The sequence below is a fragment of the Salvelinus alpinus genome, chromosome 25, assembly GCF_045679555.1.
Source record: "Salvelinus alpinus chromosome 25, SLU_Salpinus.1, whole genome shotgun sequence".
In the NCBI taxonomy this organism is placed as follows: domain Eukaryota; kingdom Metazoa; phylum Chordata; class Actinopteri; order Salmoniformes; family Salmonidae; genus Salvelinus; species Salvelinus alpinus.
Window position 1 is genome coordinate 44,968,453 of NC_092110.1, and position 26,010 is coordinate 44,994,462.

Consider the following 26,010-nt stretch of genomic DNA (forward strand, 5'->3'; position numbering starts at 1 on the left):
CCTTGATGATCTTTATGGCCTTCCTGTGACATCGGGTGGTGTAGGTGTCCTGGAGGGCAGGTAGTTTGCCCCGGGTGATGCGTTCTGCCGACCTCACTACCCTCTGGAGAGCCTTACGGTTGTGTGCGGAGCAGTTGCCGTACCAGGCGGTGATACAGCCCGACAGGATGCTCTCGATTGTGCATCTGTAGAAGTTTGTGAGTGCTTTTGGTGACAAGCCGAATTTCTTCAGCCTCCTGAGGTTGAAGAGGCGCTGCTGCGCCTTCTTCACAACGCTGTCTGTGTGGGTGGACCAATTCAGTTTGTCCGTGATGTGTACACCGAGGAACTTAAAACTTTCCACCTTCTCCACTACTGACCCGTCGATGTGGATAGGGGGGAGCTCCCTCTGCTGTTTCCTGAAGTCCACAATCATCTCCTTTGTTTTGTTGACGTTGAGTGTGAGGTTATTTTCCTGACACCACACTCCGAGGGCCCTCACCTCCTCCCTGTAGGCCGTCTCGTCGTTGTTGGTAATCAAGCCTACCACTGTAGTGTCGTCCGCAAACTTGATGATTGAGTTGGAGGCGTGCATGGCCACGCAGTCGTGGGTGAACAGGGAGTACAGGAGAGGGCTCAGAACGCACCCTTGTGGGGCCCCAGTGTTGAGGATCAGCGGGGTGGAGATGTTGTTACCTACCCTCACCACCTGGGGGCGGCCCGTCAGGAAGTCCAGGACCCAGTTGCACAGGGCGGGGTCGAGGCCCAGGGTCTCGAGCTTGATGACGAGTTTGGAGGGTACTATGGTGTTAAATGCTGAGCTGTAGTCGATGAACAGCATTCTCACATAGGTATTCCTCTTGTCCAGATGGGTTAGGGCAGTGTGCAGTGTGGTTGCGATTGCGTCGTCTGTGGACCTATTGGGTCGGTAAGCAAATTGGAGTGGGTCTAGGGTGTCCGGTAGGGTGGAGGTGATATGGTCCTTGACTAGTCTCTCAAAGCACTTCATGATGACGGAAGTGAGTGCTACGGGGCGGTAGTCGTTTAGCTCAGTTACCTTAGCTTTCTTGGGAACAGGAACAATGGTGGCCCTCTTGAAGCATGTGGGAACAGCAGACTGGGCTAAGGATTGATTGAATATGTCCGTAAACACACCAGCCAGCTGGTCTGCGCATGCTCTGAGGACGCGGCTGGGAATGCCGTCTGGGCCTGCAGCCTTGCGAGGGTTAACACGTTTAAATGTTTTACTCACCTCGGCTGCAGTGAAGGAGAGCCCGCAGGTTTTGGTAGTGGGCCGTGTCAGTGGCACTGTATTATCCTCAAAGCGGGCAAAAAAGGTATTTAGCCTGTCTGGGAGCAAGACATCCTGATCCGCGACGGGGCTGCTTTTCTTTTTGTAATCCGTGATAGACTGTAGACCCTGCCACATACCCCTTGTGTCTGAGCTGTTGAATTGCGATTCAATTTTGTCTCTGTACTGGGACTTAGCCTGTTTGATAGCCTTGCGGCGAGAATAGCTACACTGTGTGTATTCGGTCATGTTTCCGGTCACCTTGCCCTGGTTAAAAGCAGTGGTTCGCGCTTTCAGTTTCACGCGAATGCTGCCGTTAATCCACGGTTTCTGGTTTGGGAATGTTTTAATCGTTGCTCTGGGTACGACATCGTCAATGCACTTCCTAATGAACTCGCTCACCGAATCTGCATATTCATCATTGTTGTTGTTGGACGCCGTGCGGAACATATTCCAATCCGCGTGATCAAAGCAGTCTTGAAGCGTGGATTCAGATTGGTCGGACCAGCGTTGAACAGACCTGAGCGCGGGAGCTTGTAGTTTTAATTTCTGTTTGTAGGCTGGAATCCAGCCAACTTGTCTGATTTCAAAAAGGATTTACAGCGAAAGCACACCAAATGATTATGTTAGCTCAGTACATAGCCACAGAAAAACACAGCCATACACTTGTTCTTAATGCAACCGCTGTGTCAGATTTCAAAAATACTTTACGTAAAAAGCACACCATGCAATAATCTGAGACGGCACTCAAAAATAATAAAATTTCTCCGCCATGTTGGCGTCAACAGAAATACGAAATTACATCATAAATATTCCCTTACCTTTGATTATCTTCATCAGAATGCACTCCCAGGAATCCTAGTTCCACAATAAATTGTTGTTTTGTTCGATAATGCCCATTACTTATGTCTAAGTAGCTACTTTTGCTAGCATGTTTAGTGCACATGTCCATACGCTCGTGCAAATGCAGGCGAACTCGGACGAAAACTTCTAAAAGTTATATAACAGGTCGAATAAACTGGTCAAACTAAGTAGAAAATCAATCTTCAGGATGTTGTTATCATATACAGTGGGGAGAACAAGTATTTGATACACTGCCGATTTTGCAGGTTTTCCTACTTACAAAGCATGTAGAGGTCTGTCATTTTTATCATAGGTACACTTCAACTGTGAGAGACGGAATCTAAAACAAAAATCCAGAAAATCACATTGTATGATTTTTAAGTAATTAATTTGCATTTTATTGCATGACATAAGTATTTGATCACCTACCAACCAGTAAGAATTCCGGCTCTCACAGACCTGTTAGTTTTTCTTTAAGAAGCCCCCCTGTTCTCCACTCATTACCTGTATTAACTGCACCTGTTTGAACTCGTTACCTGTATAAAAGACACCTGTCCACACACTCAATCAAACAGACTCCAACCTCTCCACAATGGCCAAGACCAGAGAGCTGTGTAAGGACATCAGGGATAAATTGTAGACCTGTACAAGGCTGGGATGGGCTACAGGACAATAGGCAAGCAGCTTAGTGAGAAGGCAACAACTGTTGGCACAATTATTAGAAAATGGAAGAAGTTCAAGATGACGGTCAATCACCCTCGGTCTGGGGCTCCATGCAAGATCTCACCTCGTGGGGCATCAATGATCATGAGGAATGTGAGGGATCAGCCCAGAACTACACGGCAGGACCTGGTCAATGACCTGAAGAGAGCTGGGACCACAGTCTCAAAGAAAACTATTAGTAACACACTACGCCGTCATGGATTAAAATCCTGCAGCGCACGCAAGGTCCCCCTGCTCAAGCCAGCGCATGTCCAGGCCCGTCTGAAGTTTGCCAATGACCATCTGGATGATCCAGAGGAGGAATGGGAGAAGGTCATGTGGTCTGATGAGACAAAAATATAGCTTTTTGCTCTAAACTCCACTCGCCGTGTTTGGAGGAATAGAAGGATGAGTACAACCCCAAGAACACCATCCCAACCGTGAAGCATGGAGGTGGAAACATCATTCTTTGGGGATGCTTTTCTGCAAAGGGGACAGGACGACTGCACCGTATTGAGGGGAGGATGGATGGGGCCATGTATCGCGAGATCTTGACCAACAACCTCCTTCCCTCAGTAAGAGCATTGAAGATGGGTCGTGGCTGGGTCTTCCAGCATGACAACGACTCGAAACAGACAGCCAGGGCAACTAAGGAGTGCCTCCGTAAGAAGCATCTCAAGGTCCTGGAGTGGCCTAGCCAGTCTCCAGACCTGAACCCAATAGAAAATCTTTGGAGGGAGCCGAAAGTCCGTATTGCCCAGCGACAGCCCCGAAACCTGAAGGATCTGGAGAAGGTCTGTATGGAGGAGTGGGCCAAAATCCCTGCTGCAGTGTGTGCAAACCTGGTCAAGAACTACAGGAAACGTATGATCTCTGTAATTACAAACTAAGGTTTCTGTACCAAATATTAAGTTCTGCTTTTCTGATGTATCAAATACTTATGTCATGCAATAAAATGCAAATTAATTACTTACAAATCATACAATGTGATTTTCTGGATTTTTGTTTTAGATTCCTTCTCTCACAGTTGAAGTGTACCTATGATAAAAATTACAGACCTCTACATGCTTTGTAAGTAGGAAAACCTGCAAAATCGTCAGTGTATCAAATACTTGTTCTCCCCACTGTATATCCAATAACGTTCCAACCGGAGCATTCCTTCATGTCTGTAGAAGAAATGGAACCCAAGGCGATATCATGAGGAAAGCGCATGACCAGGAACTGGCAATCTGCCAGACCACTGACTCATTCCCCTCCCATCCGGCCCCACAACACAGCATAAGTTTCATTCCACGTTCTACAGACTGTTGACATCTAGTGGAAGGCGTAGGAAGTGCAAACAAATCCATATCTTACAGGGAATTGAATAGGCGATGAGTTGAACGTTGACCAGTCTCTGAATTCTCACTTCCTGTTTGGATTTTTTCTCAGGTTTTTGCCTGCCATATGAGTTCTGTTATACTCACAGACATCATTCAAACAGTTTTAGAAAATTCAGAGTGTTTTATATCCAATAGTAATAATAATATGCATATATTAGCATCTGGGACAGAGTAGGAGGCAGTTCACTATGGGCACGCAATTCATCCAAAAGTGAAAATGCTGCCCCCTATATCAAAGAAGTTAAAAGAGAGGTTGAACAGACTAGTAATAGGGCTTGCAACAATTTCGGCAGATATTTTTAGAAAGAGAGGGTCCAGATTGTCTAGCCCGGCTGATTTGTAGGGGTCCAGATTTTGCAGCTCTTTCAGAACATCAGCGACTGGATTTGGGTGAAGGAGAACTGGGGGAGGCTTGGGCGAGTTGCTGTGGGGGGTGCAGGGCAGTTGACCGGAGTAGGGGTAGCCAGGTGGAAAGCATGGCCAGCCGTAGAAAAATGCTTATTGAAATTCTCAATTATCGTGGATTTATCGGTGGTGACAGTGTTTCCTAGCCTCAGTGCAGTAGGCAGCTGGGAGGAGGTGCTCTTATTCTCCATGGACTTTACAGTGTCCCAGAACTTTTTAGAGTTTGTGCTACAGGATGCAAATTTCTGTTTGAAAAAGCTAGCCTTAGCTTTCCTAACTGCTTGTGTATATTGGTTCCTAACTTCCCTGAAAAGTTGCATATCACGGGGGCTATTTGATGCTAATGCAGTACGCCACAGGATATTTTTGTGCTGGTCAAGGGCAGTCAGGTCTGGAGTGAACCAAGGGCTATATCTGTTCCTTGTTCTACATTTTTTTAATGGGGTTGCTTGTTGAAGATGGTGAGGAAGGCACTTTTAAAGAATAACCAGGCATCCTCTACTGACGGGATGTCAATATCTTTCCAGTATACCCGAGCCAGGTCGATTAGAAAGGCCTGCTCGCTGAAGTGTTTTAGGGAGCGTTTGACAGTGATGAGGGGTGGTCGTTTGACCGCAGACATTATTGATGCAGGCAATGAGTCAGTGATCGCCGAGATCTTGGTTGAAGACAGCAGAGGTGTATTTGGATGGCAAGTTGGTTAGGATGATATCTATGAGGGTGCCCGTGTTTACGGATTTGGGGTTGTACCTGGTAGGTTCATTGATCATTTGTGTGAGATTGAGGGCATCTAGCTTAGATTGTAGGATGGCCGGGGTGTTAAGCATGTCCCAGTTTAGGTCACCTAATAGTACGAACTCTGAAGATAGATGGGGGGCGGTCAATTCACATATGGTGTCCAGGGCACAAATGGGGGCTGAAGGGGGTCTATAACAAGCAGCAACAGTGAGAGACTTGTTTCTGGAAAGGTGGATTTTTTAAAGTAGAAGCTCGAATTGTTTGGGCACAGACCTGGATAGTATGACAGAACTCTGCAGGCTAACTCCGCCCCCTTTGCCAGTTCTATCTTGTCGGAAAATGTTATAGTTAGGGATGGAAATTTCAGGATTTTTGGTGGCCTTCCTAAGCCAGGATTCAGACACGGCCAGGACATCCGGGTTGGCGGAGTGTACTAAAGCAGTGAATAAAACAAACTTAGGGAGGAGGCTTCTAATGTTAACATGCATGAAACCAAGGCTTTTACGGTTACAGAAGTCAACAAATGAGAGTGCCTGGGAATGGGAGTGGTGCTGGGGGCTGCAGGGCCTGGGTTAACTTCTTATGGCTGGGATCCCGTTAACGGGATCGATATGACAACAGCCAGTGAAAGTGCAGGGCGCCAAATTCAAAACAACAGAAATCTCATAATTAAAATTCCTCAGACATACAAGTATTTTACATCATTTTAAAGATAAACTTGTTGTTAATCGCACCATAGTGTCCGATTTCAAAAAGGCTTTACGACGAAAGCACAACATATCATTATGTTAGGTCAGCACCTATTCACAGAAAAACACAGCCATTTTTTCAGCCAAAGAGAGGAGTCACAAAAAGCAGAAATAGAGATAAAATGAATCACTAACCTTTGATGATCTTCATCAGATGACACTCATAGGACTTAATGTTACACAATACATAGGATGTTTTTAACATAAATCTTCAATAATGTTCCAACCGGAGAATTCCTTTGTCTTCAGAAATGCAATGGAACTCTCTCACGTGAACGCGTGTGGTCAGCTCATGGCACTCTGCCAGAGCCCTGACTCAAAAAGCCCTCATTCCCCCCTCCTTCACAGTAGAAGCATCAAACAAGGTTCTAAAGACTGTTGACATCTAGTGGAAGCCTTAGGAAATGCAATATGACCAATATCCCACTGTATATTCGATAGGCGATGAGTTGAAAACCTACAAACCTCAGATTTCCCACTTCCTGGTTGGATTTTCTCTCAGGTTTTTCTCTCATGTTATACTCACAGACATCATTCAAACAGTTTTAGAAACTTCAGAGTGTTTTCTATCCAAATCTACTAATAATATGCATATATTAGCAACTGGGCCTGAGTAGCAGGCAGTTTACTCTGGGCACCTTATTCATCCAAGCTACTCAATACTGCCCCCAGCCATAAGAAGTTTTAACCTCTACATCACCAGAGGAACAGAGGAGGAGAAGGATACGAGTACGGCTAAAGGCTATAAGAACTGGTCATCTAGTGCGTTCGGAACAGAGAGTAAAAGGAGGAGATTTCTGGGCACGGAAGAATAGATACAAGGCATAATGTACAGACAAGGGTATGGTAGGATGTGAGTACAGTGGAGGTAAACCTAGGCATTGAGTGACGATGAGAAAGGTTTTGTCTCTAGAGGCTCCATTTAAGCCAGGTGAGGTCACTGCATGTGTGGGGGGTGGAACAAAAGGGCTAGCTAAGGCATATTGAGCAGGGCTGGAGGCTCTACGGTGATTCAGACAGCCAGCAGGCCGGGGCTAGCAGATGGGCCTCAGGGGGACGTTGCAACGGAAGAGCTTGTTGAAACCCCCTTGGACGGATTACGTCGGCAGACCAGTCGTGATGGATCGGCAGGGCTCCGTGTCTGCAGCAAAGGGTCCAGGCCAATTGGCAAAAGAGGTATTGAAACCCAGGAATTGTCTGATGGATCTCGTCGGCTAGCCGGGAGATAGGCCTAGCTCGTGGCTAGTTCCAGGCTAACTGGTGCTTGCTTCGGGACAGAGATGTTAGCCAGGAGTAGCCACTCAGATAGCAACTAGCTAGCTGCGATGATCCGGTGTAAAGGTTCAGAACTTGCGGTAGGAATCCGGAGATGTGGTAGAGAAAAAGCAGTCCAATATGCTCTGGGTTGATATCGCGCTGTGCAGACTGGCAGAAGTTGACCGGGCTGAGGCTGGCTGATGTCCGACGGTGAGGACCGCTAGCAGTGGCTAACTGACTACTAGGTAGTAGCTAGTAAGCTGGGTAGCTTCTGATGGGGGTCCGGTTCTAAAGTATAAAAATAGCAGATCCGTACCACATTGGGTGAGGAGAGTATGTTCAGTCTGTAGATGGAAATTGAGATTAAAAATATTAAAAGTATGTACGAAATAAATAGGAAGAAAACGATATATACACGGGACAAGACAAACACTGCAACGCCATCTTGGAATTGAAAGTAATTTAATTATAACTTGCATTACAGGGAAATAATGCACGCTCTAGAATGGCCTTCAGGCCAATCAGAAATTAATATTCAACAATGCCATGGAGTCAAAATAATGATTTGGATATTCTTCAGAGAACCCATGGAGATAACTAACAAAGGTTGGTTTTTGAACAGGGCAATGCTATCTGGGATTCTTGGGGCGTCCCTATCTTTTTCAGCATTTCCAGGACCATCCCAACTTCAACAAATGTGAAAATGGGCGTTTCTATGTTTTGTGGTAAAATAGATAGAGGAAGATAAGTGTTTCCATTGACATCACCAACCAATTAGTAGACAATGACTTGGTAATTAGTATGCAACACATACTAAACATGTGTTAAAATCACGATGCACACCGATGATGTCATTAGAAACACTTCAAATCAAATCAATTTTATTGGTCGCACATATATTTAGCAGATGTTATTGCGGGTGTTCCACGGGGACTCAGGTGGCAAAAAGAACCATCATTGGGACAGCGCACAGATGTTTTCTGTGAGCGCTGGTGTGCCATCCTGGACAAATGCTCTATTGATTTAATGACATTAATTGTTGACCAGTTGAAAAATGATTTTATTGAAATGGAAAACACGATTGAAGAGAAACGCACAGCTCTACAAATAGCTGTTACTGATGATGTCATTTTCAATGAACTGATGAAAACTAACCAAGCGCTCCAGGACAAGTTGTCTACAGAAATTAAGGAACTTAAAATCAAGAAATTCAACCAAGACAAAAAAGACAAGGCCGAAGACAAAGTCTACTTCTGGAGAAACCCTGACAAAAGAGGTCCTTCTGCTCCTCTCCATGACAGACGCAGGAGGGATGCCGTTTACTTCTATCCACCCGTCTGACCAACGCTCTACAACCAGCGCCTCTTCCACTTCCAGTGGCAGTTTTTTATTCAACGAGAGACTGGGCCGACGGAAGCGCGGAGGTGGCCACGGGCACGCGCACTGACGAGATGCCGCACCCGACGGGGTAAGAAGAAACGACTACCAGAGGCAGAGGAGACCGTTCACACGGTCCCAGAACCCACGGGACTGAGTGTTTTCAATTTATCAAGCAAGATATTGAGCCCTGCGCATATCTCCTTGTTTAATAAAGGGTTATATTTTGTGCCTACAACGATTTTGATGTGAAGGTGGACATGTTTAAGTTCTTTAGAAACATTGTACAGGACACCACTAGCATGATCTCTATTATTGAATCTCTTGATCCTCTCCCTGAGAATACTTTGTTAGTTACGTTTGATGTTGAGTCATTATTCACAAATATTCCACACGAGGGCGGTATTGAAGCTATGGAACATTTTCTTCTGCAACGTGACCCTAATGAACTACCTTCCAGTGCATGCATTATAACATTGGCTGAAATAGTACTCACACACAACTACTTCATGTTTCTAAATGATGTCTTTATTCAGACGAAGGGTACTGCTATGGCATCCCCCATGGCTCCTAACTATGCTAATTTGTATGTGGGTTACATGGAGAAACAAGTCTATTTTCAATCCTCTCAAAAATGTTTTCTTGCCTAACATCGTTATTTGGAAACGGTATATTGATTATAATTTTTGTTCTATTGAGGGGTGATGCCAAACAGCTCTTTCTACGACAAAACACAGAAAAGCACAATTTTCACATATGTTGGGGTGGTAGTGGAGATGATGATTCTTTTTTTCCCCCTTTAACTCCGACCCCTACCCTTACTATAACCCTTACCTGACCTTATCCATTTAAAATGTAAACTTCAATGGGGTAGGGACGTCCCAAGGATCTCAGATAGCAAAGACATTTTTGAAAGGGCCGGTTAAACTCGTCGCTCCTCCCAACCAATCGGAAGTGAGTATTTTTCGCGCTGATTGGGAGTAGAGTTTCCCGCAAGCTTTGATTCAAGTTGAATGAAATCGGGGTTTTCAAGATGATTCAAACAGGCTATTTTCAAATTTGATAACTATTCGAGAAATTCAACAGGTAATTTAACACATTACTACAATTATGGGAGGACAAGGCGAGCGTGGTCATCTTTCAATAAACTTGTCTCTTCTAACATAGCGAGTTAGCTAGCAATGTAACGTTCGCTAGCTAGCTGTAGCTGCGCATGTCAGGCAAGTTGGCACGTCGCTAGCTAACTTTGAATGGTGGCTAGATAGCCAGTTAGCCACTCTAGCTAGCTAACGTTAACTCGGGAGCTAGTGTCATTGAGCATCGGTTAATTTAAATACTTTTTGGATGCATTTCATTATGTGAAGTAGCTAACAGAACATTGCCATTCTCTATTTTTCATATGCCATGGTTTAGTTGACGCTACTTAAGCGATCTGCAACTAACCTTGGCCATTAACGTTACCCAGAGATCCTAGCTAAGTTAAAGCTAGGTCAGTATCTCAAAATGGGAAATATGTTACCATATTCCTAAAGAGTGAGACTTTAAAAAAATGTGTATTGACTTTTATTTATTCGTGATATGTGATTGGCAATGTCTACATGTTTCTGTTGGTGAAATATGTTAACTAGCTAGACTGTCTCATCTTTCCGCGGCTTTTCACGGTCGGCGATGCTGGCTGCATTACTGTTAGCTTGTTACACATTGCATGTGGTTAGCGAGCTAGCTAGCTGTTCCTTGCATGTACTAGACATTCATTCAATGTTGGGACATTGCAGAAGTAAGCAAGCCAACTACTATAGAGTGCTTAGCAAGCTCGTAAGTTTTCCGATTGCTACATTTGACATCATATACTGTAACAAAGTGTCCACTCGGTGCGCTGTAGTTGGTCAGCAGGTTATCAAAGTAGCTAACTGTACTACTAGCTCATTTGCACTGTTCAGATTTGAATGTGGGGCCATCTTAGTGCGTTAACGACGCAGCTTTATCAGCTTTCAGTCCAGTGTTTGATGTATCCGCCTGTGCATTTTCACTGACTATTTGTTTGCACTATTGTTTTGAGTTAGACTTTCTGCATCACCCTAGCTCCAACATGCATTGCTAAACCAACCCAGAACAGGTGCAGTTGTGAATACCTGTAGGTCAAGCTTGTTGCAAATTGTGTTGGCTTGCTCAGTATTGTCATTCTAGACTCATAGAAAAAGTCCTGACTCTTCCATTAGTCTGACAATACACACTTTTAAAAATTAATGGCTGCCATAAAATATGCAATGTGAAATCCAGAATGCCTCATGTATTTCCATTAAATTACGAGTTAGTGTAAGTATGATTTTGATTGTCAAGTTACTTGACAACATCATGATGAGTAATGTAATAATCAGATTGATGCCTATTGAATCAGACTTTAAACTGGAAGTGTGTTTGGAAGGTGCATGGGCTTTGGACCATAAGGAGTAATTCATTATTTCTCTCCTTCCCCCTCTGTGCTGTAGCTGAGTGAGGCTGGAGTTTGATGGGATGGACAGTAAGGGACGGTCTGGGATGGACAGTACCAGTAAGGGGCGGTCTCTGCCCTCGATGCCAGAGGCCCTCAACCCAGTCAGCATGAAGCAGCCGTCTGAGCCCCTGGGGGGGAGGAAGGGTCGGGGTGGGGGGGACCTGGGGGCGGACCCGGCCCTGCTGATGGACAAGGCAGCTGCCCAGCTGGCTGTGACGCTCCAGGACAGTGTTCTAAACAACATGGCCTCCCATGGTCATAGTCATGAGAGGCTGAAGGACCTGACGTCCCTCATGCTGAACGGAGACCAGGACAAGCTGCCCAAGCTGTGCCCCCCTGAGCCCCCCACCCTGAAGGGTGCAGAGGCCCCCTCCTCCCACCCCAGCCCCCAGAGGAAGGCCACCTCCCCTGAGATTAAACTGAAGATCACCAAGATGGTGTCCAAGGGGACTCCGGCGCGCTTCGAGACGTTCTGTGGAGAGGGGCCCAACCTGCCTACTGAGGGCCTCCTGGTTCCAGCCAGTAGGGCAGGGAGGAAGAGAAGACTCATCAAACCCAAACCTCTGCACAAACTTGCCTCTGCCTCTAACCATGACCCAGTTCCTGTGGAGGTGTCAGCAGCCAGTCAGCCAGAGGAGGGCACTGCTGCACCACAACAGGTGGGGGTGGGTTCTATAGTTCAATACACAGAAGGCCAGATCATTGACATAAAACAACTGTTGTATCTCTATGGGCTGGACCCTGACCAAATGAAAGGTTGATCATAGTGTCACTTGTGCCTGTCAGTCTTTGTGATTCAATAGAACTTTATCATACACTCCTTGTGAGTCCTTGTTTCTGAGAGTCCTCCTGATCCTCAGTGTTAATATTGAGGTTTCTGACAGCATGCTGTTCCTCTCAGATCCAGCAGGCCAGTCCTCTGGTGGAACAGAGCCAGGAGGAGGAGCTCCCTGTCCATACAGTGTTCTCTGTGGGTGATGTAGTGTGGACCAAGGTGTCAGGATACCCATGGTGGCCCTGCATGGTCTCTACCGACCCAGAACTCAACACACACCTCAAACACAAAGGTAAAAACACATAACAGAACAGACTACCTGTCAAGTCCTTATACACACAGTTTGGTTAGATTACAAAGAGACATTAGAAAGCATGTTTATGATGGCAATAGTAACCAGTGGAATATTTGTGCACAGAGGTTCTAACTAATGTTTTTAATTAAACTTTTTTTTTAGCAATTAACAGTCATACATCTGGCATCCTGTACCACGTCCAGTATTTTGGGAACACCCCGGAGAGGGGCTACATCTTTGAGAAGAACATGGCCTCCTTCAGTAGGGAGGAGCAATATGTTGAACTCTGCCATGGCAACAAACAACCATCTTCGCGGGTCGTCCACAGAAAGGTACAGTAACCTTAAACCCCCACTCAATTACTCAAGTTTTCTTCAGGAAATGTACCTTTTCTAGCAATGTCATCACTGTCCTCTGAGCTCTACTGTCAGCCTGAGCTCTACTGTCAGCCTGAGCTCTACTGTCAGCCTGAGCTCTACTGTCAGCCTGAGCTCTACTGTCAGCCTGAGCTCTACTGTCAGCCTGAGCTCTACTGTCAGCCTGAGCTCTACTGTCAGCCTGAGCTCTACTGTCCTCTGAGCTCTACTGTCCTCTGAGCTCTACTGTCCTCTGAGCTCTACTGTCCTCTAAACTCCACTGTCAGCCTGAGCTCTACTGTCAGCCTGAGCTCTACTGTCAGCCTGAGCTCTACTGTCAGCCTGAGCTCTACTGTCAGCCTGAGCTCTACTGTCAGCCTGAGCTCTACTGTCAGCCTGAGCTCTACTGTCAGCCTGAGCTCTACTGTCCTCTGAGCTCTACTGTCCTCTAAACTCTACTGTCAGCCTGAGCTCTACTGTCAGCCTGAGCTCTACTGTCAGCCTGAGCTCTACTGTCAGCCTGAGCTCTACTGTCAGCCTGAGCTCTACTGTCAGCCTGAGCTCTACTGTCCTCTGAGCTCTACTGTCAGCCTGAGCACTACTGTCAGCCTGAGCACTACTGTCAGCCTGAGCTCTACTGTCAGCCTGAGCTCTACTGTCAGCCTGAGCTCTACTGTCAGCCTGAGCTCTACTGTCAGCCTGAGCTCTACTGTCCTCTGAGCTCTACTGTCCTCTAAACTCTACTGTCAGCCTGAGCTCTACTGTCAGCCTGAGCTCTACTGTCAGCCTGAGCTCTACTGTCAGCCTGAGCTCTACTGTCAGCCTGAGCTCTACTGTCAGCCTGAGCTCTACTGTCAGCCTGAGCTCTACTGTCCTCTGAGCTCTACTGTCCTCTGAGCTCTACTGTCCTCTGAGCTCTACTGTCAGCCTGAGCTCTACTGTCAGCCTGAGCTCTACTGTCAGCCTGAGCTCTACTGTCAGCCTGAGCTCTACTGTCAGCCTGAGCTCCTACTGTCAGCCTGAGCTCCTACTGTCAGCCTGAGCTCCTACTGTCAGCCTGAGCTCTACTGTCCTCTGAGCTCTACTGTCAGCCTGAGCTCTACTGTCAGCCTGAGCTCTACTGTCAGCCTGAGCTCTACTGTCAGCCTGAGCTCTACTGTCCTCTGAGCTCTACTTTCAGCCTGAGCTCTACTGTCCTCTGAGCTCTACTGTCAGCCTGAGCTCTACTGTCAGCCTGAGCTCTACTGTCAGCCTGAGCTCTACTGTCCTCTGAGCTCTACTGTCCTCTGAGCTCTACTGTCCTCTGAGCTCTACTGTCAGCCTGAGCTCTGCTGTCCTCTGAGCTCTACTGTCAGCCTGAGCTCTACTGTCAGCCTGAGCTCTACTGTCAGCCTGAGCTCTACTGTCAGCCTGAGCTCTACTGTCCTCTGAGCTCTACTGTCCTCTGAGCTCTACTGTCCTCTGAACTCTACTGTCCTCTGAGCTCTACTGTCAGCCTGAGCTTTACTGTCCTCTGAGCTCTACTGTCAGCCTGAGCTCTACTGTCAGCCTGAGCTCTACTGTCCTCTGAGCTCTACTGTCAGCCTGAGCTCTACTGTCCTCTGAGCTCTACTGTCCTCTGAGCTCTACTGTCCTCTGAGCTCTACTGTCCTCTGAGCTCTACTGTCCTCTGACAGTCCTCTGAGCTCTACTGTCCTCTGAGCTCTACTGTCAGCCTGAGCTCTACTGTCAGCCTGAGCTCTGCTGTCCTCTGAGCTCTACTGTCAGCCTGAGCTCTACTGTCAGCCTGAGCTCTACTGTCAGCCTGAGCTCTACTGTCAGCCTGAGCTCTACTGTCAGCCTGAGCTCTACTGTCAGCCTGAGCTCTACTGTCAGCCTGAGCTCTACTGTCAGCCTGAGCTCTACTGTCAGCCTGAGCTCTACTGTCCCTGAGCTCTACTGTCAGCTCTGAGCTCTACTGTCAGCCTGAGCTCTACTGTCAGCCTGAGCTCTACTGTCAGCCTGAGCACTACTGTCAGCCTGAGCTATACTGTCAGCCTGAGCTCTACTGTCCTCTGAGCTATACTGTCAGCCTGAGCTCTACTGTCCTCTGAGCTCTACTGTCAGCCTGAGCTCTACTGTCCTCTGAGCTCTACTGTCAGCCTGAGCTCTACTGTCAGCCTGAGCTCTACTGTCAGCCTGAGCTCTACTGTCAGCCTGAGCTCTACTGTCAGCCTGAGCTCTACTGTCCTCTGAGCTCTACTGTCCTCTGAGCTCTACTGTCCTCTGAGCTCTACTGTCAGCCTGAGCTCTACTGTCCTCTGAGCTCTACTGTCAGCCTGAGCTCTACTGTCCTCTGAGCTCTACTGTCCTCTGAGCTCTACTGTCAGCCTGACTGTCAGCCTGAGCTCTAGCTCTACTGTCCTCTGAGCTCTACTGTCAGCCTGAGCTCTACTGTCCTCTGAGCTCTACTGTCCTCTGAGCTCTACTGTCAGCCTGAGCTCTACTGTCAGCCTGAGCTCTACTGTCAGCCTGAGCTCTACTGTCAGCCTGAGCTCTACTGTCAGCCTGAGCTCTACTGTCCGTCTGAGCTCTACTGTCAGCCTGAGTTCTACTGTCAGCCTGAGCTCTACTGTCAGCCTGCCTGAGCTCTACTGTCAGCCTGAGCTCTACTGTCAGCCTGAGCACTACTGTCAGCCTGAGCTTACTGTCAGCCTAGTCAGCCTGAGCTCTACTGTCAGCCTGAGCTCTACTGTCAGCCTGAGCTCTACTGTCAGCCTGAGCTCTACTGTCAGCCTGAGCTCTACTGTCAGCTCTGAGCTCTACTGTCAGCCTGAGCTCTACTGTCCTCTGAGCTCTACTGTCCTCTGAGCTCTACTGTCAGCCTGAGCTCTACTGTCAGCCAGAGCTCTACTGTCAGCCTGAGCTCTACTGTCAGCCTGAGCTCTACTGTCAGCCTGAGCTCTACTGTCAGCCTGAGCTCTACTGTCAGCCTGAGCTCTACTGTCAGCCTGAGCTCTACTGTCAGCCTGAGCTCTACTGTCAGCTGAGCTCTACTGTCCTCTGAGCTCTACTGTCCTCTGAGCTCTACTGTCCTCTGAGCTCTACTGTCAGCCTGAGCTCTACTGTCAGCCTGAGCTCTACTGTCAGCCTGAGCTCTACTGTCAGCCTGAGCTCTACTGTCCTCTGAGCTCTACTGTCCTCTGAGCTCTACTGTCAGCCTGAGCTCTACTGTCAGCCTGAGCTCTACTGTCAGCCTGAGCTCTACTGTCAGCCTGAGCTCTACTGTCAGCCTGAGCTCTACTGTCAGCCTGAGCTCTACTGTCCTCTGAGCTCTACTGTCAGCCTGAGCTCTACTGTCAGCCTGAGCTCTACTGTCAGCCTGAGCTCTACTGTCAGCCTGAGCTCTACTGTCGCCTGAGCTCTACTGTCCTCTGAGCTCTACTGTCCTCTGAGCTCTACTGTCCTCTGAGCTCTACTGTCCTCTGAGCTCTACTGTCAGCCTGAGCTCTACTGTCAGCCTGAGCTCTACTGTCAGCCTGAGCTCTACTGTCAGCCTGAGCTCTACTGTCAGCCTGAGCTCTACTGTCCTCTGAGCTCTACTGTCAGCCTGAGCTCTACTGTCCTTTACTAGTAGTTCTGAGTTTTACTGTCCTCTGTCCCCAGAGTACCACTTCTTCCGTACCCAGGAAGCTCCATGCCCAGTGGGTGGTGGGCATCACTCAGGCCAAGGAAGCTGCCAGCCTGGCCCTGGAGGAACGCCTGGCCAAGTATACCTTTACCTACGATACTGACGGGCCACACCTCAACCCCCGCCTGCTGGCTGAGCCCGGCCCCGCTGAGCCTAGCCCCGACCTTGGACCAGAGCAGACAAAGGCCCAAACACCGGACCAGGAGCCACCCAGCCCAACCAGTCCCCAGGTCCAGCCCACCCCCACAGACTGCAGCACTTCACTGGAGGAAAAGAAGAGTGACGGCCCCAGAACAACAGATGGAACTGAGAAACAACGGAAGCAGACCACTTCCACACTGAAAAAGGAAACGACTAAGAAGACTGAAGTCCTGGTCTCCCATAAAGGACAAACAGAGATGCCCTCTCAGGTCTGGATAAACTAGAATCATTTTCCCATATATACCTGTCCCTCCAGGATTTCGCGACAATTTTGTGATTTCTGCGGCAAAAAATGCTTGATTTTTGTGGCAGCTTTTCTGAAATCCTGCCATATATTTTGCTATGTTTTTTTCCACATTAATTTCATGTTAATTAATAAAAAGTAATGTGCTCAGTTTTAGGATTTCCAGCAGAAAACAAAACAATTAGAAACATCTAAAGTGTTTATTTTCCTGAACAAACTGCTCCGTCATAATCCACTCACACCTCTCCTCTCCATCAGGCTTGGGGCTTGTTATCAGCACGGGATGTACCTCTCATTCCCACTCTCACACCTCTCCTCTCCATCAGGCTTGGGGCTTGTTATCAGCACGGGATGTACCTCCCATTCCCACTCTCACACCTCTCCTCTCCATCAGGCTTGGGGCTTGTTATCAGCACGGGATGTACCTCCCATTCCCACTCTCACACCTCTCCTCTCCATCAGGCTTGGGGCTTGTTATCAGCACGGGATGTACCTCCCATTCCCACTCTCACACCCCTCCTCTCCATCAGGCTTGGGGCTTGTTATCAGCACGGGATGTACCTCTCATTCCCACTCTCACACCCCTCCTCTCCATCAGGCTTGGGGCTTGTTATCAGCACGGGATGCACCTCTCATTCCCACTCTCACACCCCTCCTCTCCATCAGGCTTGGGGCTTGTTATCAGCACGGGATGTACCTCCCATTCCCACTCTCACACCTCTCCTCTCCATCAGGCTTGGGGCTTGTTATCAGCACGGGATGCACCTCTCATTCCCACTCTCACACCCCTCCTCTCCATCAGGCTTGGGGCTTGTTATCAGCACGGGATGCACCTCTCATTCCCACTCTCACACCCCTCCTCTCCATCAGGCTTGGGGCTTGTTATCAGCACGGGATGCACCTCTCATTCCCACTCTCACACCCCTCCTCTCCATCAGGCTTGGGGCTTGTTATCAGCACGGGATGTACCTCTCATTCCCACTCTCACACCCCTCCTCTCCATCAGGCTTGGGGCTTGTTATCAGCACGGGATGTACCTCCCATTCCCACTCTCACACCCCTCCATCAGGCTTGGGGCTTGTTATCAGCACGGGATGTACCTCCCATTCCCACTCTCACACCCCTCCTCTCCATCAGGCTTGGGGCTTGTTATCAGCACGGGATGCACCTCCCATTCCCACTCTCACACCCCTCTCCATCAGGCTTGGGGCTTGTTATCAGCACGGGATGCACCTCCCATTCCCACTCTCACACCTCTCCCCTCCATCAGGCTTGGGGCTTGTTATCAGCACGGGATGCACCTCTCATTCCCACTCTCACACCCCTCCATCAGGCTTGGGGCTTGTTATCAGCACGGGATGTACCTCCCATTCCCACTCTCACACCCCTCCTCTCCATCAGGCTTGGGGCTTGTTATCAGCACGGGATGCACCTCCCATTCCCACTCTCACACCCCTCTCCATCAGGCTTGGGGCTTGTTATCAGCACGGGATGCACCTCCCATTCCCACTCTCACACCCCTCTCCATCAGGCTTGGGGCTTGTTATCAGCACGGGATGTACCTCTCATTCCCACTCTCACACCTCTCCTCTCCATCAGGCTTGGGGCTTGTTATCAGCACGGGATGTACCTCCCATTCCCACTCTCACACCCCTCCATCAGGCTTGGGGCTTGTTATCAGCACGGGATGTACCTCTCATTCCCACTCTCACACCCCTCCTCTCCATCAGGCTTGGGGCTTGTTATCAGCACGGGATGCACCTCTCATTCCCACTCTCACACCTCTCCTCTCCATCAGGCTTGGGGCTTGTTATCAGCACGGGATGTACCTCCCATTCCCACTCTCACACCTCTCCTCTCCATCAGGCTTGGGGCTTGTTATCAGCACGGGATGCACCTCCCATTCCCACTCTCACACCCCTCCTCTCCATCAGGCTTGGGGCTTGTTATCAGCACGGGATGCACCTCTCATTCCCACTCTCACACCCCTCCTCTCCATCAGGCTTGGGGCTTGTTATCAGCACAGGATGTACCTCCCATTCCCACTCTCACACCCCTCCATCAGGCTTGGGGCTTGTTATCAGCACGGGATGTACCTCCCATTCCCACTCTCACACCCCTCCTCTCCATCAGGCTTGGGGCTTGTTATCAGCACGGGATGTACCTCCCATTCCCACTCTCACACCCCTCCTCTCCATCAGGCTTGGGGCTTGTTATCAGCACGGGATGTACCTCCCATTCCCACTCTCACACCCCTCCTCTCCATCAGGCTTGGGGCTTGTTATCAGCACGGGATGTACCTCTCATTCCCACTCTCACACCTCTCCTCTCCATCAGGCTTGGGGCTTGTTATCAGCACGGGATGTACCTCCCATTCCCACTCTCACACCCCTCCATCAGGCTTGGGGCTTGTTATCAGCACGGGATGTACCTCTCATTCCCACTCTCACACCTCTCCTCTCCATCAGGCTTGGGGCTTGTTATCAGCACGGGATGTACCTCCCATTCCCACTCTCACACCTCTCCTCTCCATCAGGCTTGGGGCTTGTTATCAGCACGGGATGTACCTCTCATTCCCACTCTCACACCTCTCCTCTCCATCAGGCTTGGGGCTTGTTATCAGCACGGGATGTACCTCCCATTCCCACTCTCACACCCCTCCATCAGGCTTGGGGCTTGTTATCAGCACGGGATGTACCTCTCATTCCCACTCTCACACCCCTCCTCTCCATCAGGCTTGGGGCTTGTTATCAGCACGGGATGCACCTCTCATTCCCACTCTCACACCTCTCCCCTCCATCAGGCTTGGGGCTTGTTATCAGCACGGGATGCACCTCCCATTCCTTCTCTCTCTCAAAAAATCAAATAGATTCAAAGGTGATCAATCACTTTCAATTTGAAGATCGATATTTCTTTCTAATACGTTTTTAATTAGAGATTGTGATTAAAAAAAATAAAAATAAAAACCCGAAAGGGTCATAAAGGAGATGTACTTTTAAAACAGTATTACCATTTTTTTTAATCCAGAAAGATTGTTCTTTCGTGATCCGTGTTAAGTTTTAGAGTTTTTAAAAAGGCAATGCTGGCAAATTTCACTCAGTGCTTTGAGCAGCGCTCTCCATAGACAGACTGGGGAGAGCAAGGTTAGCAGAGTCAAAGTTTGAGTAAAACGCCACTCGCCTTGATTCTTTCAGCGGGGATTGGTCAAAATTGCGAGCTCTCGCATAATATGCGCTGATTGGTTGATTTTTGGATTGAATTATGTATTCGCAGAATCCTGGGAATCCTGGAAGGGACTGATATACTGTGTTATTTACAGGAAGGGACTGATATACTGTGTTATTTACAGGAAGGGACTGATATACTGTGTTATTTACAGGACGGGACTGATATACTGTGTTATTTACAGGAAGGGACTGATATACTGTGTTATTTACAGGAAGGGACTGATATACTGTGTTATTTACAGGACGGGACTGATATACTGTGTTGTTTACAGGACGGGACTGATATACTGTGTTATTTACAGGACGGGACTGATATACTGTGTTGTTTACAGGACGGGACTGATATACTGTGTTTACAGGACGGGACTGATATACTGTGTTATTTACAGGACGGGACTGATATACTGTGTTGTTTACAGGAAGGGACTGATATACTGTGTTGTTTACAGGAAGGGACTGATATACTGTGTTGTTTACAGGACGGGACTGATATACTGTGTTGTTTACAGGGCGGGACTGATATACTGTGTTGTTTACAGGAAGGGACTGATATACTGTGTTGTTTACAGGAAGGGACTGATATACTGTGTTATTTACAGGACGGGACTGATATACTGTGTTGTTTACAGGAAGGGACTGATATACTGTGTTTACAGGAAGGGACTGATATACTGTGTTGTTTACAGGACGGGACTGATATACTGTGTTGTTTACAGGGCGGGACTGATATACTGTGTTTACAGGACGGGACTGATATACTGTGTTATTTACAGGAAGGGACTGATATACTGTGTTGTTTACAGGACGGGACTGATATACTGTGTTGTTTACAGGACGGGACTGATATACTGTGTTATTTACAGGACGGGACTGATATACTGTGTTATTTACAGGACGGGACTGATATACTGTGTTATTTACAGGACGGGACTGATATACTGTGTTTACAGGAAGGGACTGATATACTGTGTTATTTACAGGGCGGGACTGATATACTGTGTTGTTTACAGGAAGGGACTGATATACTGTGTTGTTTACAGGACGGGACTGATATACTGTGTTGTTTACAGGACGGGACTGATATACTGTGTTGTTTACAGGAAGGGACTGATATACTGTGTTTACAGGACGGGACTGATATACTGTGTTGTTTACAGGGCGGGACTGATATACTGTGTTATTTACAGGACGGGACTGATATACTGTGTTATTTACAGGACGGGACTGTTTTCACTCTTTTGTGTTGTCCTTATTTTGAGGAAGTTGTTGCTTGTAGGATCTTGTCTCCCCTAGCTCAGAGACTGGACAACTTGACCCTCACAAGCAGAAACAGAAGAAGTCCAAACTGAAACCTCAACTAACTGCCAAGACGGAGAGGAAGAGGTCCAAAGGGGTTGCCTTGACTACCAACATGCTAGAAACCCTGCCGCATGCACCTATAGGTAATTTCGGGTCATATCAACATATCGTCAGTTATAGGTAGGGTATTATTTAGTTTTGTAAAATGTGTCAGTTAACATGTCGGTTTTCCTCCTAGCTAAGAAAGGTACCAAGACCTGTCCCGTTACAGAACAGCTAAAGGCAGAACATAAAGGTAAGAAGTTGTTGATACTTGCCGTTAGTTCCACAGTCTTTACTGATCGGGTGAATGTTGCTCATGAGGATCCGTTGTAGTTTCATCACAATCTGGCCTCTGACTTGTTTCCAGGTAAGAAGGATCCTCAGAAGAAGCAGCTGCCTGGTAAACGAGCTCTACAGATCGATGAGGACCAACAACCCAAGAAGAAACGTGGAGTTGGTGACAAACAGAAGGTGAGTTATTATACGGTATGAAACGGCGGTGCAGTATGATCAGTGTTTTCCATTCGCACTGGTTATCAGCTAAACAGCCGGTAAGACTTTTTCCACTTCATATTAACCAGGCTACGTTTCATTTAAAAGTTTAATTTCGTTAGTCAGAAAATGAAGTTGAGCCCTTTCCTGCTAGAATGACCGATATGCATCTCCTAGCGATCTATTGAGAGGAAAGTCACCTGTCAGTCACAAAGCGAGCAATGACAGGGGACACTGCTGGTTTGACAGTCTGTTCCACCTCCCGGTACCTGTGTGATGTGTGCGTTGTAGCTGGTTACAGTCAAATTTCATTACATTAAAGAGAGAGAGCGCATGATGCTCCTTTATCAAGTGAATTTGCACATGCATTACAATGGTAAGTGGTAATGAATGATGAGTCAAAATCAACTTAGCCTAGTTTTTTGGAAAATTCATTTATTTTCTTTTGTGTTTCACATAGCCAGCCACGCAGAGTCGTGGTCCATAGGCCATTTACTCAAATTTGATTTGTCACATGCTTTGTAGACAACGGGTGTAGACTAACAGTAAAATGCTTACTTACGGGTCCGTTTCCACAACGCAGAGTTAAAGATATTATTAAATAGAAATAATGACATGAGGAATAAAAATAACTTGGCTACACACACACACACACACACACAACCACAGTAATTAGAAAAGAACATGGCGGTGTATAGGGAGCATGAATAGAACATGGTGTATAGGGAGCATGAATAGAACATGGCGGTGTATAGGGAGCATGAATAGAACATGGCGGTGTATAGGGAGCATGAATAGAACATGGTGTATAGGGAGCATGAATAGAACATGGCGGTGTATAGGGAGCATGAATAGAACATGGCGGTGTATAGGGAGCATGAATAGAACATGGCGGTGTATAGGGAGCATGAAAAGAACATGGCGGTGTAGAGGGAGCATGAATAGAACATGGCGGTGTATAGGGAGCATGAAAAGAACATGGCGGTGTATAGGGAGCATGAAGAGAACATGGCGGTGTATAGGGAGCATGAATAGAACATGGCGGTGTATAGGGAGCATGAATAGAACATGGCGGTGTATAGGGAGCATGAATAGAACATGGCGGTGTATAGGGAGCATGAAAAGAACATGGCGGTGTAGAGGGAGCATGAATAGAACATGGCGGTGTATAGGGAGCATGAAAAGAACATGGCGGTGTATAGGGAGCATGAAGAGAACATGGCGGTGTATAGGGAGCATGAAAAGAACATGGCGGTGTATAGGGAGCATGAAGAGAACATGGCGGTGTATAGGGAGCATGAAGAGAACATGGTGTATAGGGAGCATGAAGAGAACACGGCGGTGTATAGGGAGCATGAAGAGAACACGGCGGTGTATAGGGAGCATGAAGAGAACACGGCGGTGTATAGGGAGCATGAAGAGAACACGGCGGTGTATGGGGAGCATGAAGAGAACACGGCGGTGTATAGGGAGCATGAAGAGAACACGGCGGTGTATGGGGAGCATGAAGAGAACACGGCGGTGTATGGGGAGCATGAAGAGAACACGGCGGTGTATGGGGAGCATGAAGAGAACACGGCGGTGTATGGGGAGCATGAAGAGAACACGGCGGTGTATGGGGAGCATGAAGAGAACACGGCGGTGTATGGGGAGCATGAAGAGAACACGGCGGTGTATGGGGAGCATGAAGAGAACACGGCGGTGTATGGGGAGCATGAAGAGAACACGGCGGTGTATGGGGAGCATGAAGAGAACACGGCGGTGTATGGGGAGCATGAAGAGAACACGGCGGTGTATGGGGAGCATGAAGAGAACACGGCGGTGTATGGGGAGCATGAAGAGAACACGGCTGTGTATGGGGAGCATGAAGAGAACACGGCGGTGTATGGGGAGCATGAAGAGAACACGGCGGTGTATGGGGAGCATGAAGAGAACACGGCGGTGTATGGGGAGCATGAAGAGAACACGGCGGTGTATGGGGAGCATGAAGAGAACACGGCGGTGTATGGGGAGCATGAAGAGAACACGGCGGTGTATGGGGAGCATGAAGAGAACACGGCGGTGTATGGGGAGCATGAAGAGAACACGGCGGTGTATGGGGAGCATGAAGAGAACACGGCGGTGTATACACATTAATGTTGTAAATGACTATTGTAGCTGGAAACGATAGATTTTTTTTATGGAATATCTACATAGGCGTACAGAGGCCCATTATCAGCAACCATCACTCCTGTGTTCCAATGGCACGTTGTGTTAGCTAATCCAAGTTTATCATTTTAAAAAGCTAATTGATCATTAGAAAACCATTTTGCAATAATGTTAGCACAGCTGAAAACTGTTGTCCTGATTTAAAGAAGCAACAAAACTGGCCTTTAGACTAGTTGAGAATCTGGAGCATCAGCATTTGTGGGTTTGATTACAGGCTCAAAATGGCCAGAAACAAAGACCTTTCTTCTGAAACCCGTCAGTATTCTTGTTCTGAGAAATGGAGCCTTTTCCATGCGAGAAATTGCCAAGAAACGAAAGATCTTGTACAACGCTGTGGACTACTCCCTTCACAGAACAACGCAAACGGTCTCTAACCAGAATAGAAAGAGGAGTGGGAGGCCCCGGTGCACAAACAAACATTGTGACAGTTCATATCTTGCAGTAAAACTTGAAATAATACTTTAATCTCGAAGACAGGTTAGAAAATAGTCTTGATGATATAGGCCTAGACCACATGGGGGCGGCAGGTAGCCTAGTGGTTAGAGGAGGCAGGTGGCCTAGTGGTTAGAGGAGGCGGGTGGCCTAGTGGTTAGAGGAGGCGGGTGGCCTAGTGGTTAGAGGAGGCGGGTGGCCTAGTGGTTAGAGGAGGCGGGTGGCCTAGTGGTTAGAGGAGGCGGGTGGCCTAGTGGTTAGAGGAGGCGGGTGGCCTAGTGGTTAGAGGAGGCGGGTGGCCTAGTGGTTAGAGGAGGCGGGTGGCCTAGTGGTTAGAGGAGGCGGGTGGCCTAGTGGTTAGAGGAGGCGGGTGGCCTAGTGGTTAGAGGAGGCGGGTGGCCTAGTGGTTAGAGGAGGCGGGTGGCCTAGTGGTTAGAGGAGGCGGGTGGCCTAGTGGTTAGAGGAGGCGGGTGGCCTAGTGGTTAGAGGAGGCGGGTGGCCTAGTGGTTAGAGGAGGCGGGTGGCCTAGTGGTTAGAGGAGGCGGGTGGCCAAGAGGAGGCGGGTGGTTAAGAGGAGGCGGGTGGTTAAGAGGAGGCGGGTGGTTAAGAGGAGGCGGGTGGCCTAGTGGTTAGAGGAGGCGGGTGGGTTAAGAGGAGGCGGGTGGTTAAGAGCAGGCGGGTGGTTAAGAGGAGGCGGGTGGCCTAGTGGTTAGAGTGATGGGCCAGTAACCTTAAGGTTGCTGGATTGAATCCCAGCGCTGACAAGGTAAACAGCTGTTGTTCTGCCCCTGAACAAGGCAGTTAACCCACTGTTCCTCGGGCTCCGAAGACGTGGATGTCGATTAAGGCAGCCCCCCTCAGCCCCCCGCACCTCTCTGATTCAGAGGGGTTGGGTTAAATGAGGAAGACGTGGATGTTGATTAAGGCAGCCCCCCGCACCTCTCTGATTCAGAGGGGTTGGGTTAAATGAGGAAGACGTGGATGTTGATTAAGGCAGCCCCCCGCACCTCTCTGATTCAGAGGGGTTGGGTTAAATGAGGAAGACGTGGATGTTGATTAAGGCAGCCCCCCGCACCTCTCTGATTCAGAGGGGTTGGGTTAAATGAGGAAGACGTGGATGTTGATTAAGGCAGCCCCCCGCACCTCTCTGATTCAGAGGGGTTGGGTTAAATGAGGAAGATCCATTTCAGTTGAAGGTATTCAACTGACTAGGTATAACGAACAATGCACTGAATTCCTAAATATTCTGTAATTTTAAATTGTAAAGTCATGTATTTCTACTCAATACCAGGCATTTTTCCAATCTGGTTTTTGAGGTATTTTATTAGGATGCCCATTAACTGTTGATAAAGCAGCAGCTACTCTTCCTGGGGTCCACATGAAACATGACACTAATAGACAAGAACTACATCAATTTTAAAAAGGCACACGCAGCCTACATATCAATACGTACACACAAATGCAGCCTACGTATCAATACGCACACACACACACAGCCTACATATCAATACGCACACACACACACACAGCCTACGTATCAATACGCACACAC

The 26,010-nt window shown here is 48.1% G+C and overlaps 1 protein-coding gene across 6 annotated transcripts in view; it reads left to right on the plus strand.

Moving 5' to 3' along the window:
• Positions 1-9,662: 9,662 nt before the first annotated feature.
• The window catches only part of LOC139554026 (histone-lysine N-methyltransferase NSD2-like), a 56,065-nt gene continuing 39,717 nt past the window's right edge, over positions 9,663-26,010 (plus strand). For 4 of the 6 annotated variants that reach the window (XM_071366912.1, XM_071366914.1, XM_071366915.1 and 1 more), the window contains exons 1-8: positions 9,663-9,809; positions 11,213-11,882; positions 12,119-12,284; positions 12,450-12,619; positions 16,289-16,723; positions 21,262-21,427; positions 21,523-21,579; positions 21,694-21,797. In XM_071366912.1, the coding sequence (XP_071223013.1) occupies positions 11,238-11,882; positions 12,119-12,284; positions 12,450-12,619; positions 16,289-16,723; positions 21,262-21,427; positions 21,523-21,579; positions 21,694-21,797 (1,743 nt within the window). In that variant the 5' untranslated portion in view covers positions 9,663-9,809; positions 11,213-11,237. The remainder of the gene's footprint in view (positions 9,810-11,212; positions 11,883-12,118; positions 12,285-12,449; positions 12,620-16,288; positions 16,724-21,261; positions 21,428-21,522; positions 21,580-21,693; positions 21,798-26,010) is intronic. The other 2 variants (XM_071366913.1, XM_071366918.1) reach the window with 1 other exon arrangement.